General features: G+C 36.3%; 1 protein-coding gene across 1 annotated transcript in view; it reads right to left on the bottom strand.

Annotated features, from left to right (window-relative positions):
- The window catches only part of USH2A (usherin), a 517,131-nt gene that overhangs the window by 266,559 nt on the left and 233,953 nt on the right, over nucleotides 1–16,619 (bottom strand). The window contains 3 exon segments of the mRNA XM_032216063.1: nucleotides 1,572–1,743; nucleotides 2,957–3,064; nucleotides 3,066–3,104. Of these exon segments, the coding sequence (XP_032071954.1) occupies nucleotides 1,572–1,743; nucleotides 2,957–3,064; nucleotides 3,066–3,104 (319 nt within the window).

Raw genomic sequence — 16,619 nt, 5'->3', positions numbered from 1 at the left:
TCATAAATATCACAAATCTTTCTCTCCCAAATCTTACTGGGGATTTTCTATCTTGAAACTGAGAACCTACAGTATGATCCTCTAATCGTTGAGCTACAATTCTGATCAACCCTGACCTGGCTGAAGATAGACAAAGATTACAGGTGCCCTAACCCTGCTCTTCCATCAACCCATTCCTTTCTCCAGACCTACATGGCAATTGATCTTAGGAATCTTTTCCTATTCTTTGTACAAGAAAGTGGTAATAGCAGCACCAAATAGGCTGCAGGACCTTGAAAAATAAACTTCCAGAGTTCTTGGACCTAGGAACTTTAGAAAATATTGCATTTCTGAAGAGCTTTGGTCCCTTGGCGCCTTAGTAAGAGTAAACTGGAAATTGATTCTGAATGATGAAATAGAAGGCAAGATCATTTCTGAAGACAAGAAAGTAGAACAGCTGAAAAAAATGGCTTTTTTGTGTTTAGGAAACTTGCAAATTGCAATTTGTCTGTAAGAGTTGCAGTAGTGTATGAACAACTGTGAAAGAGCTAAACTTTTAGGGTAAGAGCTCTATGATATTTGCATATAAAAAAGACTGGTGACATCTCAAACATTTCTTTTTTACATATAATATAATCTCTTAAAATATCCCCAATGGGGGATACAGTGCTCAGTGACTAAGACACTGAGCTTGTCGATCAGAAAGGTCAGCAGTTTGGTGGTTCGAATCCCTAGTGCTGTGTAATGGAGTGAGCTCCCGTTACTTGTCCAGCTTCTGCCAACCAAGCAGTTCAAAAGCATGTAAAATACAGTAGAATAATAGGGACCACCTTTGGTGAGAAGGTAACAGCGTTCCATGAACCTTCGGTGGTTAGTCATGCTGGCCAAACAACAACAGAGATGTCTTTGGACAGCGCTGGCTCTTCGGCTTGGAAACGGAGATCAGCATTGCCCTCTAGAGTCAGGAAGGACTAGCACATATGTGTGAGGGGAACCTTTACCTTTACCTTAATTCCTAATGAGTTCAAAACATTTTAAATTATTGTTATTGGGGGGGGGGGGAAGCACCAGAATGAGATAATAGATAAAAGATATTGGACAAGAAAAGGGGGAGCCAGATTTTAGCCAATCACAAAATATTTTGGGCAATTTTGGGCCAGTCATTCTCTCTCAGTCCAACTATCTCACAGTGTTGCTGCTTTGAAATCAGAGATATAAATGTACATCACCTTGAGGTCTTGAATGAAAAACAGGATACAAATCTACATTTTGTTTACTAATAACCAGTCTGGAATACCCAATTGACTAAGAAGTAAAACGGAGCCAATTTTTTTTAGATCTGCTTGTTCCCACTATGATTCTTATGCCAAATCTTTTCTGTCTCTGTGATCAAATTTGTTTTGGGTCATAGAAGACTTGATTTTCCCCACACCTATTTTGAAACAAACATCCAATTTATTCTTTTCCTTTAATGTGCTCTATGAAAACTTAGCCAGTTTGACTTCCATCACAACAGATAAAATAAATATAGATAACACATACGGAAGCTATCATTTGCTCAGCTGTCACATTTATTACTTTCCCCAACTTACTGCTAACTTGATGAAGTATTCAGTACCAGGAGAAAGGTCTTGTATAGTATAGTTCTGAAAAAGATTTGTAGAGTTATAAATTGCATCCCAAACTATAGAGTTTTTCTCTTTCTTAGCAATGTACAGAATATAGCTGTATACTGTTCCATTTACTTCCTTTGGAATATCCCACCTGAAAAAAACAACAACTTATAATTATACACCAATTAAAGAGAGCAGTGGAGAAATATATAATGTTTGCTTAGAGAGTGAAAGCTAATGTAGACATCAAGCAATTTAAGGCAAGTACTAAAGAACAAATAAAGCAACATAGAAAACTTTCAAATATCAAATTTGTAACAGGGGCCCAAATTATTTTGATATTGTGTTTAGAGTGAAAATTATACTTCGATCATATCACAAAGACTTCTTCCTGTATTATTATTTGCACTGAGATTGTGGCAATATGTAGGTTATACTGATTACATAAAGACTAATGGAAAGTAACTTAGCAAATGGTAATTTTTAGGTAAGCTCCCCATTGGGAGAGTGAGTGGGTTCAGAGAAGCGTTGTGAGAGTTATGTTGGAAAACACACAAACCAGCATACAGAGACAATGCAGTTTAAATAGGCTTTTACTTTCGTGGAAATAGAGGAATCAGAGCCCATCAAACAGTCCAAGTCATACACGGATAAGACAGTCAGTCATCAATGTCTTTCAGTTAAGGGATAATCCAAATAACATAGTCCGGTATCATATAAACAGTTCAGTATTCAAAGTTTGCTAGCAGTTGCAAAACTTACAAAAGCACTTTCTAAACAGCAGCTTCCAAAAAACACTCAGATCAATCAGCCCAGCATCTAACAAACAGAGAGCTAACAGTCATTCTGGCTCCCTCTTATGGCCGATTGCGGAAAACAGCAACCATCACATTTTACCGTATGATTTAAAGAACAGGTATAGCATTGTTACATGATTTATATATTGCCAACCCAACCGTTGGATTATATTCCTAACAGTAATCAAAGATTTACAGAGCCACTATACTATTACTAATCATTTCTGTGCATTTAATTATAGTAAATGTGTGTCACAGAACTTATTTGTGATTTAATTCACTAGGATTCTTGCATAAATTGATACTATACATGTCACAGGTAGAAAAGGGACAAGGGCTTACATTCTTTAACCCTTTTTTATAGGGCTTGGTTTCCAGACTCTTCACCATCTTGGCATCTTTTTTGAATTTGCTTCAATTTGCCACTGATCTTTGAATAATGGAACCCAGAATTAAACGTAGTTAACTGTAGTGCCCAGAATAAGAACTCAAGAGTAGAGCTATTACATTTGCCAAGATTGTCCCACTCCAGTACTCCTGAGGAAAAAAGGGTGAATTTTACTTAACTGTGCTTCTAGTGTTCTAGAATCCAAAATTATCAGATCTGGCACATCCACGTGAACTGGTGGGAGCTCCGTTGTAAGCACTGTGATCTGCGTACTGTTTTTGCAGCCCCATTGTGCAAGCAGAGATAAAAAACTGGTATGGTGTAAAACTTTCAAATCTACAAAAGGGGACAATGGACATGAATATTAATTGGATTTAATAAAGCATTAGCAATATCTATCTGCCACATCTCTACATTTTTTCAAAAATTAAGACATTGTAAATGTCAATTAGTTACCAATCATAAAAAATAGCTCCTAAATTATAGTGAAAAATATAATATAGAAAATGTACCATACAATTAACAACAAGAATAGTAGCTAAAATTATATTTTGGACATTATTGGGCTTCAGGTTTTAGTGACCAGCTCAACTGGTAATTGATAGACAGGGCATCTGTCTTTGTAGCCAGGTATTCTTGAGCCGAGGTGGCGCAGTGGTTAAATGCAGCACTGCAGGCTACTTCAGCTGACTGCAGTTCTGCAATTCGGCTGTTCAAATCTCACCGGCTCAGGGTTGACTCAGCCTTCCATCCTTCCGAGGTGGGTAAATGAGGACCCGGATTCTTGTTGGGGACAATATTGCTGACTCTGTAAACCGCTTAGAGAGGGCTGAAAGCCCTATGAAGCGGTATATTAAGTCTAACTGCTATTGCTATTGATGCTAATTAGTCTGTAAACAAACTGATTGGTGCAGGTTGGTAAGGGTTGGTCTTTCACTGGCTCTTTGTGCTATTGCTATTGATGCTAATTAGTCTGTAAACAAACTGATTGGTGCAGGTTGGTAAGGGTTGGTCTTTCACTGGCTCTTTGTGCCTGATTCTGATTGGTTGCTTTAGTGGTAGGGATTCTTGATTGGTTATTTGCTTGTGTAAATTGATTAGACCCTAATCAATTGCCTGTAGTCTTGGCTGTGTACTTGACATCATGGAAGAGAAGACACACCCAAGACTTTTCCCCAGCATTGTTTTGAAGATACTTAATAGGAAATTTTAAGCAATTTATAAATTTTGAAGGGTTGTGCACCACAACTTAGAGAGTTCAATGTAGCGAGCCCTTCTTCCCCGTAATGGCTGAGCCCTGCAGCTCCCATCATATCTGCCCTCCTGTCGTGCAGGCAGCACATGCCATTCGTTCTAGAATGGGAGAACGGGAGAACGGGAGACTGGAGGCGGGCCTGCCAGGATGGGAATGGCAGACCAACCTCTCCTGTTCTACATTTACCATCTCCCCGGCACAATCATCAATTGCATATTTTTTCCAATCAGTTTAAAGGTGATGTTGATAATATTTAAAATTGGGAATCATAGTAGTTCCTTCTTAGTAGTAGTGTCTGACTCTTGTTTCTATCATAATGCATCTCAAACCTAATAACAATAACAAAAACAACAGCTTACTGCCACTTCAACTGTTCATTTAAATAAAAGCAAGATCAAAATGAGACCTTATCTTTAAGATACCAAATAAAATTAACCAATTCCACCCTCCCTGCCAAATATAACATGATAAATAACTACGAAAACAGGGGACAGAGAATGTTAACAGGTTTCAACAGCCCAGGTTGATTTCTACCAGCAATGAACTACACGAACCACACATTTAAATCAAACCAACATCAATACTTGCCACATCTGATCCAATTTATACCGCTTGTCGGAAATTGACCTATTCAGTGCTTCATAATGGATCAATTGCTTCAACAGATGCAGGTAGAAACATAAATCTAAATCCTGGTCTCTCCCCTAAAAACTCTAAGGTTACTGTTTGTCAAGCCCTCCTGAGTATGGCTTCTTGTTTTCCATTGCTTGATTGGATTATTTGCATAAGAGCAAATGCAGGCAGTTGTGGACATGAAAAACAATCATTCTACGATGTATTAGAAATGGTTCAGCAAAAAATATCTGGAGTTGCCTTGAAAAGAAAGGCAAATCGGGAGGTGGAAGTCTCATGGATTCATGTCAAATAAACTACAATTTACTCTAAAGATCACAAGTTATATGCTATTTAACAATTGATTTTATGCCTTTCTTGGAGAAATTTCATTGATTTCAATTTACAAAGTGAACCAATAAACAGACAATGATTTCCTTTTAACTTTCTACAGAAATTGAATATTTATTATGTTATTACTCACACCCACATTAGTAATTAAATCCAGTCACTGCCCTTTTTAATCTGCAAGGTATCATATTATCAATAGCATAGCTCATTCTATCTAAACAATTTATATGATGACATGTTCAGGCTTTAGTCCATACTGAAGATTGGTTGTACACTTCCTATTTACTATTTACTTCTTTACAACCATATCTATCACTAAACTTGAAAAGTTTACATTCACTTTAATGTTAAGATGTAATGGATGCCACACATGGCAGTGAAGTATGATGGGACTAGCTGAATTCAAAAAAGCATTGGTGGCCTACCTACAAAGTTTTTAAGGAACTGCAAGTTCTTCTAAAATAGTTCTCATTTCCAACAACCTTTCCTATCTTTGCTGACAAAATGTTTTAGATAATAGAGCTAATAGCCATTGGATCTCCAGACCATTGAGGAATTTAAAAGTTAATGCTGCATTTCAAATTGGACCCAGAATGAATTGGAAGTGAAATCAGAAAAGACTGTCATAATATGAACAACTATATATTCCCTGTCAATGCTCCTCTGGCTTACCTTTGATCGGCTAATTTCTGGCCTATTTTTAGAGGCGGCATCACTACATACATTTATGACTAAATGTAAAACCAAGCCTTGAAATCACCCCCAAACTCCAGACAGTTTGCAATAAGGAAACAAGAAACATATTCATATTAATATAACATAATTAACAAGCAACTTTAATGGGTAAAAAATATGTACTATACTTCTATACTCCAAATTCCCTATAGAAATGTGAGTGTTTTTTAAGTTATTTCTGACAGAAATGTGAGGAATCTATGAATTTCAAGAGCAATAGATTCTAAATGGAAAGGATTCCCACAGATAGTTGTTCTGTATTCATTCTTTCTCTTCCTGTCATTTTTGCTCCTATTATATACAGTAGGGGACTCATAGGATCCCCTCACAGGCTTACTCAATGGGAAGAGTAGACAATACATTTCAATAATGGCTAACTGGATTATAAAAATTGTAATTGCTATGGTCAAAACCTATATGATCATAATTATTATTTCAATTTAAGATGATAAAAAAGCTTTGTTCCATATGAGGGTTCTTAAAATGTTGTATCAAAAAGAACATTACAAACAATCTCATGGATTAATCCACTGAAGGAATTTCTAAGGTGCCTTGTCTTCTCCGTCTGCTAGTAGACAAGACATCTACCAACAGTATCTCCATCTTATCTAGATGAAGTCTCAGTTATCTTGCTCTTTTTCAGCAATTAATATTGTTAGAGAACATCTACTCCGTCCCTTGAATTTGAGAAAATGAGAGACCACATTAATTCATTATCTCATCCCAAACAAAATTAGAAAACCCTTTTCCAAATGGTTTAAAATTGATCTACACATTTTAAGAGGTAAAGGCTTAGAAGATAACCAGGTTGAGTCTGAGGAAGGGTCAATGTGTCATAAGTCATGAGTCCCTGAATGCCTGCAAGAGAGCTAAGTCCAGCCCACCTATAATTATTCCTTATTTCCTACTAATTTATCTTAAGAAGCGGTTCGTCAGATTTTTATAGAGAGCTTAAGCTTGCAGTAAGTCATTATACACATTTGAACTGCCTGGATCCCTTGAGTTCCCCAGTGCTTGACAAAATATTAAAAATATATTGCAAAATAATGGAAGTATCAGTCTTTTGATGTTCATAAAGTCAGGAAACAGTCTTAGCATATATTTTAATGTAGTTAGAGTATTATAGCATAATCTTGAAAGCATATCAAAGTTCATCTCCATTTTACCTACACAATAAAGGCAGTTAGCTTGAGATTATTTCCCAAACCTCAGTTATCTTTTCTGTAATAAACAAGCATTTCCCTCCTCCTTCTGTGATTGAAATCCACATTTCATCCTGCCATCACCATCACCTCCCCTTTCCATGTGTGAAGATAAGCCAGGTAGCTAGTAAGTCTGAAATGGAACATTTACACAAGGCTTCCCTTCTCTTGTTGCCCAACAAGATTAATTGTAGAGACAATATGGCAGGAAGCAAGAAGGCTTTTTCCTGGTGATCATTGTCTAGTGAGTGTGGAGGTAATTCAAAGATATGCCACTTGTCTGAGTTTTTCCTGTGGAAAACATTTACAAATGTTTTTACGAATGTAATTGTAAACAAATGTTTACAATTAATCTAGTTAACTATCCATATCATGGATGTGGGTAAGTGTGATTTCTGCATTAGAAATGGAGGACTGAATACAACTTCACGAAAAGCAAAGTTGACAACCATAGTGGAATGAAGATTCAGTGAGTAGACTAGCTTTGATATTCCTTGCTGGACAAAGAGGGGACGAGATATTGATGAGTGTTCCAAGCACTTGCTCCTCATTGGAAAACTGTATAATAATCTAATCAGTTACACAATAGCTTGTTAAGTTTACTTTTTTATAAAAAAAAGTGTGTGGATATGGCAAAAAATAGCAAATATATTCTTCTTCACATTGTTCTCTTTAAAAGCTAACTTTTAAAGACACATGAAATATTGCCTGTTAGCTGGGGTCTTGGATATAAATTTTAAGTTGATTATGTGTCACAAGTCAAAAGAGAAGTCATGATATTTCTTTCCAAAACACCAACAAAATCTGCATACTTTTCTGGCAAAGAATAAAGTTCAGAGAGTGGTACAAAAAGGAGAAAATGAAAAGTGTCAAATGCCTAAAAAATAGTGCTGCTGACATTTGGAGAGGAAAAGAAACTGCCAATTGTTTCCAATGAATATTAGGATTATGTGTCTCAAGTCAATCTACCCCAGCATAATTGGGACATGGAAGGAACCAAGACTTCAGGATTGTTTATACTCCAGAGGAGGTCATAAGATGCATTATGGGAACTGAATTGAGAGGTGTTTTGCTGTCAATTTCTCTCCACCTGCATAGGCTTTTCCAATAGTTGTGAAGCTAAGCCAATTGATGCACCATAGTTACATCTAAAAAATTAGCATTCACCCAAGAGTCCCAAATGAACCAAGAGTTCAATCTGCAAGCTTACAGAGGTGCAAAGGCTAATAGATATATTGTCTGGTTGCAGTTGCAATTGCCTGGTATAGGGTGTTCAAGTTCCCTTTAATTGTCCAAGGACTCCCTGTGGAGTTCTTAGAAGGGGAAAGTGCAAAATTTCCTGAAGGCAAAGTTTTAGAGTGGTCTGAGCATTACTTACAAGGTCATACATTTCCATAGATGCAGTATTTCTAGCTGACTCTGAGCAAGAATACTACATGCCCTAGTGCACACCAGTAAAACACAATCTGAAGTCTCCATTTCTCTAGGCTACATTGTAAAGAGAGCTCTCTTATTGCTCCATTTTACATGATTCTACATCATTAGAATCCAGAAGGCAATGGGGAGGGGGAAAAAAGGAGATGAATAGGTGCAAATACCTGTTGCCTCAACTCATCCAAACTGCCATCAGTTATCATGCAAAGCTGAAAGGACTCCTCCAAATCTTACCTGTCTTACCAATTCATCTCTTATTTCATTGAAAAGTCCTTCCTGAAATTGGTCAAGCAGAGGAAAATCATTCCAAGACATAAAACTGGAAATCAATCATGTAGTCATAAATTCAGTGAATTCCTCCTGTCAGCTGTCAGATCTCCCAATTTGCAGCTGCTATTCTGGTTGAATAATCAAATGCAGCTCTAAATCTTTGCATAAAATTGTGATAGCTGATAGATAAATTGTGATAGTGATAGATAATTGGTATCATTATTGTCAATGAATAGAAATGCCCATTTGGCTGCTTCTTCTTTAAGTAGGCTTAGAACAAACACAACTTTGATCCCACTTGCAAGAAATTCTGCTGATCTGCCCACAATAAACAATTCATACTCTGTTGTGAAGATGAGGAATTGATCTTTCTCTCTCCTCCCCACCCCATCCTCTCTGATAAACTACCAGGAGAACAAACAGAATGAAGGAGAAAGAAACAAGACTGGCTATGGAGCAACTTGCAGGGCTGTCCCAGATAAGATAAGAAGTCTGAAGTGCTACGTTGTATAAGTTTGTTATTTCTATGGCTACCTGATATTAATGCTGAAATAATGATTCAGCCACTTATTCTGCAGTCAGTGGTGTCTCAAGGTTCTGTCTTGACATTGGTGTTATCACATTCTAAGTCTAGAAAGTCCTCTAAGTAAGAAAGTAGGGAAGCTTTCAAAATTGAGCATAAGCCCTCCAGGTTGGCAAAATAAGCAGACAGGAGTATCTAGGAATATTAGAATTTACTGTAATAATGGTTATGTTATTAGAATAGAATGCTGAAAGTCCAGCCAAAACCCTATCTATGTCAACCTGTACCTAACAAAACAAGGCAGAAGTGTTTTGAGTTTCTTTCTCTCACATTTACTTCTTTCTCAGAAGACAGATATTTCTGTAATGCCTCGTCATCCTCTTCTCTTTGCCTTGAGTCCAACCCTCCCATTCCATCAAACAGAGTAATATCTTCACTGTACTGCCACGAGAAACTACCATCTATAAATGCTTAGGGCAAAACAACTGCTGTATTAACAACTCAATATCCCAATCTACAAAATCCATCCAGATAGATAAAATGTCTGATGATATTAAAGACTACTTAAAGATGTAAACGAAGTCACATTATCTCCCTGTTGCTATATTAATAAACTCTATCCTCTAACATTATTCTAGTAAAAATCACTCCAAGGTTTTTAAAACATATTCTTCAATTGAGTTTAAAATAATGACATAAAAATGAGAAAACATAGAAAAATAAAAATACATGAATTGCCAAAGCAAAAGAAAAAATACAGAATGACTTTAATAATAATCACATTGTAACTATTTATATAGGTAAAATGATATATTATACCCTTTTTAATTGTGTCTCCCACCCCTTTTAATAAAAAAAATCTACTCTAAAACAAAACCATAATGAAAGCATGGGGAGCCCATGGACTCAGATAATAATGAATTATAAATTCATGTGTTTGTTAATATTGACCACACTGGATGAGTCTGCTGGTAGTTGTACATCACTAAGATTTAGAAGGATGCACTTTATTCTTAGTAGGCTTTATTTTACAGTATGTGGAATTATCTGGCATACTACTCCACTCAAAGGTCATTTTTTAAGGAAGTAGATGTAGACAATTGGCATTTAGCTGTTGATGTCTTCAGATTATTGCTACTGCCATCTAGGTGAAAGGGTTTATGGGCAATGTAACTTTTTTCAAGCAAAACAGGGAGGACAATATCAGAATCACAACTTTGTCTGTGAAGCCAACATAATTTACTAATTCTAAAGATGATGATTCTAATGTACAGTGAGTCTACTGAGGAATATTATATTACTATCAATTTGTCCAGCCAGGTGTCAGTGACATAAACAGTAAAATTGTGATTTTGAATCAATAAAAGTTACATGTTACTTAAGCATTTTTTTCAAGTGATAATTTCAATTTTAGATAAGAGCTTTGTAAGAACACATCAAGAGGACACCTGGCTGGGGGAAAGAGCTTTAGGTGTATAAAATAATAATGTCCAATTCTGCATTCCTACTCTCAGAATAAAACACACTGAGACTTACTCTTCTAAACAGATTATGCACAGAATTATACTGTGAATCTTACAGTTTAGACATGTTCCAAATCTCACAGAAAACAAGATGTTATCTCTCTTCTCTCTAATACCGTATACAGATCAAGGTGGTATTCATCAGGTTCTGACCAGTTCTGGATAACTGTTAGTGGAAATATGAGTTGTTCAGAGAACCAGTAACACCACCTTTGACTGGAACCACCCACATCTACTCTCTGTCTCTTGAGTCCACTTGATTTGGAGGAAAATGGAGATTTTTACAGTATCCTTCCCCTGCCATGCTCACAAGCCAAGCCATGCCCACAAAGCCATGCCCACAGAAATATTTTTGAATCCCACCATTGACACTCACACAAACTCTCACATAACATCATTATGCACAGCACAAAATGAAGAAGAACCTCAGAAATCTGGTAAAAAAACCTACAGTAACATATAGATAAAATTTCAGGTCTTTCTTTATGATGTAATTGACAACTAAATAATAATGATATTAAAGTCTCACAAACATTGGGGGTTATTAACTACATTTATAATTTATAAACCAAAGATTGTGCAAAAGATTAAACAAGTGTAGGTTCACCACAAAAATTCCCAAAAAGATTTCCAAAATAAATATTTGATTTGTAAACATAAAATACTTAACTTTTCCAGAAAAGAGGTAAACTAGAAATACATTTGTATACAAAATATACACAGACACATACAAAACAGTACAAGTGCAGGCATGCACCATTTTAGAACTTTATGAGAAATATTAAGCAATACAGTGAGAACGAGTACGCATTAGAACAGCTTGCCTCCTGGAGTTGTGAATGCAACTAAGTTTTCAAGAAAAAAAAAGATTGGACAGCCATTTGTCCAAGATGGTATGAGGACTCTCCACCACCTTGATAGAGAGTTGGACTAGAAGATCTCCAATGCCCCTTCCAACCCCATGATTCTAAATGGTATAAAGGGTAAATAAATGGTTCAATAGCAGCATGTTTTGGAACTAAAGCTAGCAATATATTGTAAATATTAGAAGCTGATAGTAATTTAGTTGTGCATTCTTCTGAATTATTTCTTTTAAAAAGATCTGTATTCCACTCACTGCTGTCCTGATGACACAGAGTAAGCCACAATATAGTTATTTAGTGTGTAAATATCCCTCCACATAAGGTTCCTCTATTGGCTCCAACTGTTAGCCTTATTTTTCAGCATAAATCTGAATTTCCTTGCATGGCTGGTTTAAATGATGTCATTACTTGCCATCCACGGTTTAATTAATATTTCTTTGCTTTCTCATTTCAATTAGTGAACAGTCAAACAGAGTGGCCCTGATCCTGATCTTATTTGCTAGCATAAAAAGGGGGAATGCTATCACTAAAGGTTTCAAGCAGGATAGTAATCATATAAAACAGCTAATTCAACTTATTTTGGGTAGAACTATTAGAAATCCTGTGCAGGGATAGCCATTCTGAACAATATGTTATTAATTCTGTTTCATCAGATTTATATCAGTATAATGGAAATGTCCTGTAGTAAATCAGGAGCTAATTGCTGCAAATCTGATTCTTACATGTGGATCCAAAACCTGCTTGCTTGGAAGCATGTCGTATTGATTTAGGCAACCTGACAAATAAGTTCCTATGGGGCATTTACTGGCCAGCACTATAGAATTTTCTTGAGCATTTGACAAAACATATTAAAAAGGGAAAGATGAGGGCTTAATTGAAACAAAAGGCAATTTTGTATGCAGCAGTTTGTATTTGATAGAGCATCCCAATATAAAATATAGGCATATTTGATGAAACATGAAGGATGTCAGATTTTAGTTCAAATATTAAGACAATGTGTTTCTTTCCCCATTATCCCTATCTTTTTAGTAAAACTTGATAACTTTAACAGCAATTGATAATTGGACTCATTTTCTAAAGCAGGGGTGTCAAACATGTGGGGCGGATGGGTCATGTAATGCTGCCGTGATGACATGCGTTTGACAACCCTGGGCTCTTATGGGCTCTCACCATTATTCTTAATGTCCCTAGGCTTTGAGCAAGCAAAGCAAGTAACAATTAATAGAATGAGGGACATGGAGTTCCAAGAAGAACTAAATAGGTTGCCTTTCCACAGTAGGGACAGAATTAAACAGGGTGTGTGGGAATCGGCAAGATATCTAAATGACCTGATCTCCCCAAAACAAAGAATAGCTTTCTTCAGAGCCAGATTTAACATTCTTCGTTCAGCACTCCTCCACAGCAGGTATAAGAGAACACCTATAGCAGAATGGTATATGTGGTAAAGGAGAAGTGGAAGATAATTCACATGTTCTATTACACTGCAAGCTATACAGAGCTTGTAGGGCTGCACATATTCTCTCCTTGTTGGAGAGATTGCCAGGGAGGGCAGACAATTTTTATCTAGGCTTTCTTCTCCAGGACATTAACCCAGTTACCACGTATGCAAAGTTCTGTGCTGCTGTAATGTCCATAAGAAAAAACTTGGCCTCAGAAGTATAGTACCATCTTGTACCAATTATCTGGACATACCTTTAACAATCTTTGGACCATTATGTTATTATCCACTTTTAATGTCAATACTTTTTAATTATATGTTAATGTTAGTATTTTTAACATAGTGTAAAAACTAATGTGTATTGCTGGTCTTTGACTGTAATTAAGATTTTACTTACTGACAACCCTGATCTAAAGAAATGGAGGTTTTCCCTTCACTTGATGTGTTCAAGCAAAAGTTGGATGTCAAGTCATATTTTAGATTTCTGCACAGAGCAAAGAAAGGAATGACTTGAAGACCTAAATTGTCCCTGTTGCCTCTATCATTCCATGACTAAGTAAGTGCCTATTCCTCCTCCTAAGTCAAAGTTAAACACGTCTCTATTAAGTGTGTGTGTGAGAGAGAGAGGAGACAGATAGACACACACAGAGAGAGAGAGGGGGGGGGGAGAGGGGTAGAGAGAGAGAGAGAAGAGAGAGAGAGAGAGAGAGAGAGGAGAGAGGATAAAGAGAGAGAGAGAGAAAAACTCTACATGGCATAGTACAGGAGGGACAGAAATAGTAGCTTGTTTTAATGTGTATGTCTTTCCTCAATACTACATGTCAGAATTTTGGAAAGCAGGTCCCATAATCCCAGAACACTAGAAACTATCATAGTCACTCACAGAAAGAAAGTCACTTTGCAAATCTTCAAAGACATTCTCATTCCAATGATTGTTCTTTGTGATCCAAATTTTGGCACCGAAAATAGGCTGCCAGGTAATGTTAACTGCAAATGTACTAGAAAACCTAAATTAAGAGTAAATGACAGATGAAAGGATAGTGAAGCTGTAGTTCAATTTTTCATGCTTTCCCAGTGTAGAATTAAGTAACAGACAACCATGTTTCACAATTCCATTCTCAAGAATGCTTGAGGAAGTGCTCTTTTTACATAATTTTTAATGTCTCAAAGAATTAATATATTTTGCCTATTGCTTTATACAATATCTTGCCTCTTGCATAATTCAAATTCAAGTTATATATTCATCAGCTGAAAAACGAAAACTTTTAATAATAATTGGTTCTGGGTAAAAGCAAACAGAGATAGAGAAGCTCTTTTTATTCCATTTACCTAATAACTTTGATTTTTAAAGCAGCCCCATGCTGAATATACAAAATAAATATCTCCTCTACCACTTCTTTCTTAAGGGGGAAAAACATTTTAACAAAGAGAAAGGAGACACAAGGAGGACATGGGTGAAGCAGAGATGCAATCTTTGAAAGTTGGATGGTATACAATTATTATTGTTATTATATGCACAACAATGTTAAATTACAGCTTCTGGTTTAGCTGCTGTTGGCCTTCATGTAAATTGAGTTCTTCCTAAGAAGCTAGGCTGTATCGGTTTAGTACACAGTATCTGTGGCAGTGGTGGGTTCCTACTGATTCAGCCATGGTCCTGAACTGGTTCTCTGTTTTTTGCACTGTGTTAGTGCAGTGCACACATGAGCAAACTGGCAGAACTGCCCACTGGGACCCACCCTTGATCTGTGGATACAAGCAGTGTGGCCTTTTGTAATTGACAGATGGACAATTTGTCAACACAGAGATTTTCTCCAAGATTTTTAGGTATACATACAGTGGGCCGATAACTAGAGACCACCATGGCTAATTTATTCATAATCTTTCAACGTTTATTTTCAGATTTTGATACTTTGTGATCTTTTCCAGTTCATTGTCTTCTGTTCTATTGTTCTTTGGTATTGCCACTTCAATTATCCACACTTTCTTCTTTCAACCACAGTCAAGTCTGGTGTGTTGTGAGCCACAATTTTATCAATTTGTATTAGCAAATCCCACAATATTTAATCTGATCATTTTCAACTACTTTAGAGTTAAAGTAGGAATCAGGAAATCCCACATTTTAACCTGATCATTTTCAACTACCTCAACTCTATTTTCCCACCATATTTCTTTACTTCCACATGATAATTTTTAAAGTTATTCCAGGTGACTGTGTTATGTTATGGTTGATAATAGTTTGCATGATCTTCTTACACAAGCTGATAATATGATTTATTGTTTCTTCTGCTTCTTTGCACAGTCTGCATTTTTTGGTCAAGCCTTGAGTTTCTTTTTTAAATGTTCCAGTTGTAAGCCATTGCCACGTTTTACCTTTACCTACTTCCCCCTTGTAGAAATTGTCCATGCAATGCTTTTCCCTGCCAGCATTCTGTTCTTGTTTTTATTACATTATTTCAATATTCATGTTTTTTTCATTCAGTACATTCAGTAACTTCCAATTTTTAACTTGCATCAATGATTGTTCTTCGCTGTTTTCTACACAATCAGCCAATGCATGTTTTTCTTCTTTGACAGTTTGATTTGAAACAAACCTCTATCTCTATTTCTGTAGGACAGGTATAATCTATCAGTATCACTACAGAGATTCAATGCATAATAAATACTCATCACTTTTCTTATTTTTTGGTCCAAACTGTCCAGTACAGGTTGCACCCAGTTAATAATTCCTATCACAGACATGGCCCAAGTATTGATGGTGTTGATGATGTGTCCATTATTGACTTTTATCTTTAGAAGTTTCTTCATTCTTTAAATGTATTCTTTAGTAATCACCTTTTTAACTTATCCATACTTGACATTATCCAGTGTAATGACATTATCCAGTGTAATGTAGAACTTGATGGTTTGGCCATTTGGCATTTCAATTCCATTACTATTTGTGATTTAACCTTGAATTGTTCAGAGAACAGCCTCTATTTATTTGATGTAGAGCAGAAAATGAGGGAGAGCTAGTTTGGTGTAGTAGTTAAGGCACCAGGTTAGAAACCAGATGTTCTAGTCCTGCCTAAGACACTAAGCGAACTGGATGACTTTGAGCCAGTCACTCTCTGTCAGCCCTAGGAAGAAGAGAATGGCAAAAAACTTCTGGGGAAAAAAACTTGCCAAGAAAACCAGAGCAATTTATCCAGGAAGTCCTAGAAGTAAATACTGAATTGAAGGCAGATAAACACACACAGACACACAGAGACACACACACACAGAGAAAGAATTAATGAAGCTTTGCTACTAAAAGAAGAAATGTATGCAAAAAAGTAAGACTTCAAGCTAGATATTTCCTAGAGTTAGTAAGGTTAGTTTCAAACTGAACTTGAATTAAACCTCACCTTATTTAAAACAGTGATAGAGAGTATTTTACTGTATGACTTGAATTCTGCATGCATTGAGGATTGCTTCCATCCCCACTGGCCTGGATCAAATGAAAGTAGTAGAAAATAGTACACTTATTATAAGAACTCTTCCATAGCAGGAGACAAAAAAAATAAAATAAAAATCTAAGCCTCCCATTTACCATGTGTGAAAGAGCAAGGTGATCAAGACCAAGCTATGCAGTCTCTGTGTATGTGGGAGCTAGGT

This window comes from Thamnophis elegans, chromosome 4 (assembly GCF_009769535.1).
Source record: "Thamnophis elegans isolate rThaEle1 chromosome 4, rThaEle1.pri, whole genome shotgun sequence".
Taxonomy (NCBI): Eukaryota; Metazoa; Chordata; class Lepidosauria; order Squamata; family Colubridae; genus Thamnophis; species Thamnophis elegans.
Note: the sequence above shows the minus strand (reverse complement) of the source record. Positions and strands in the feature narration are given on the sequence as shown.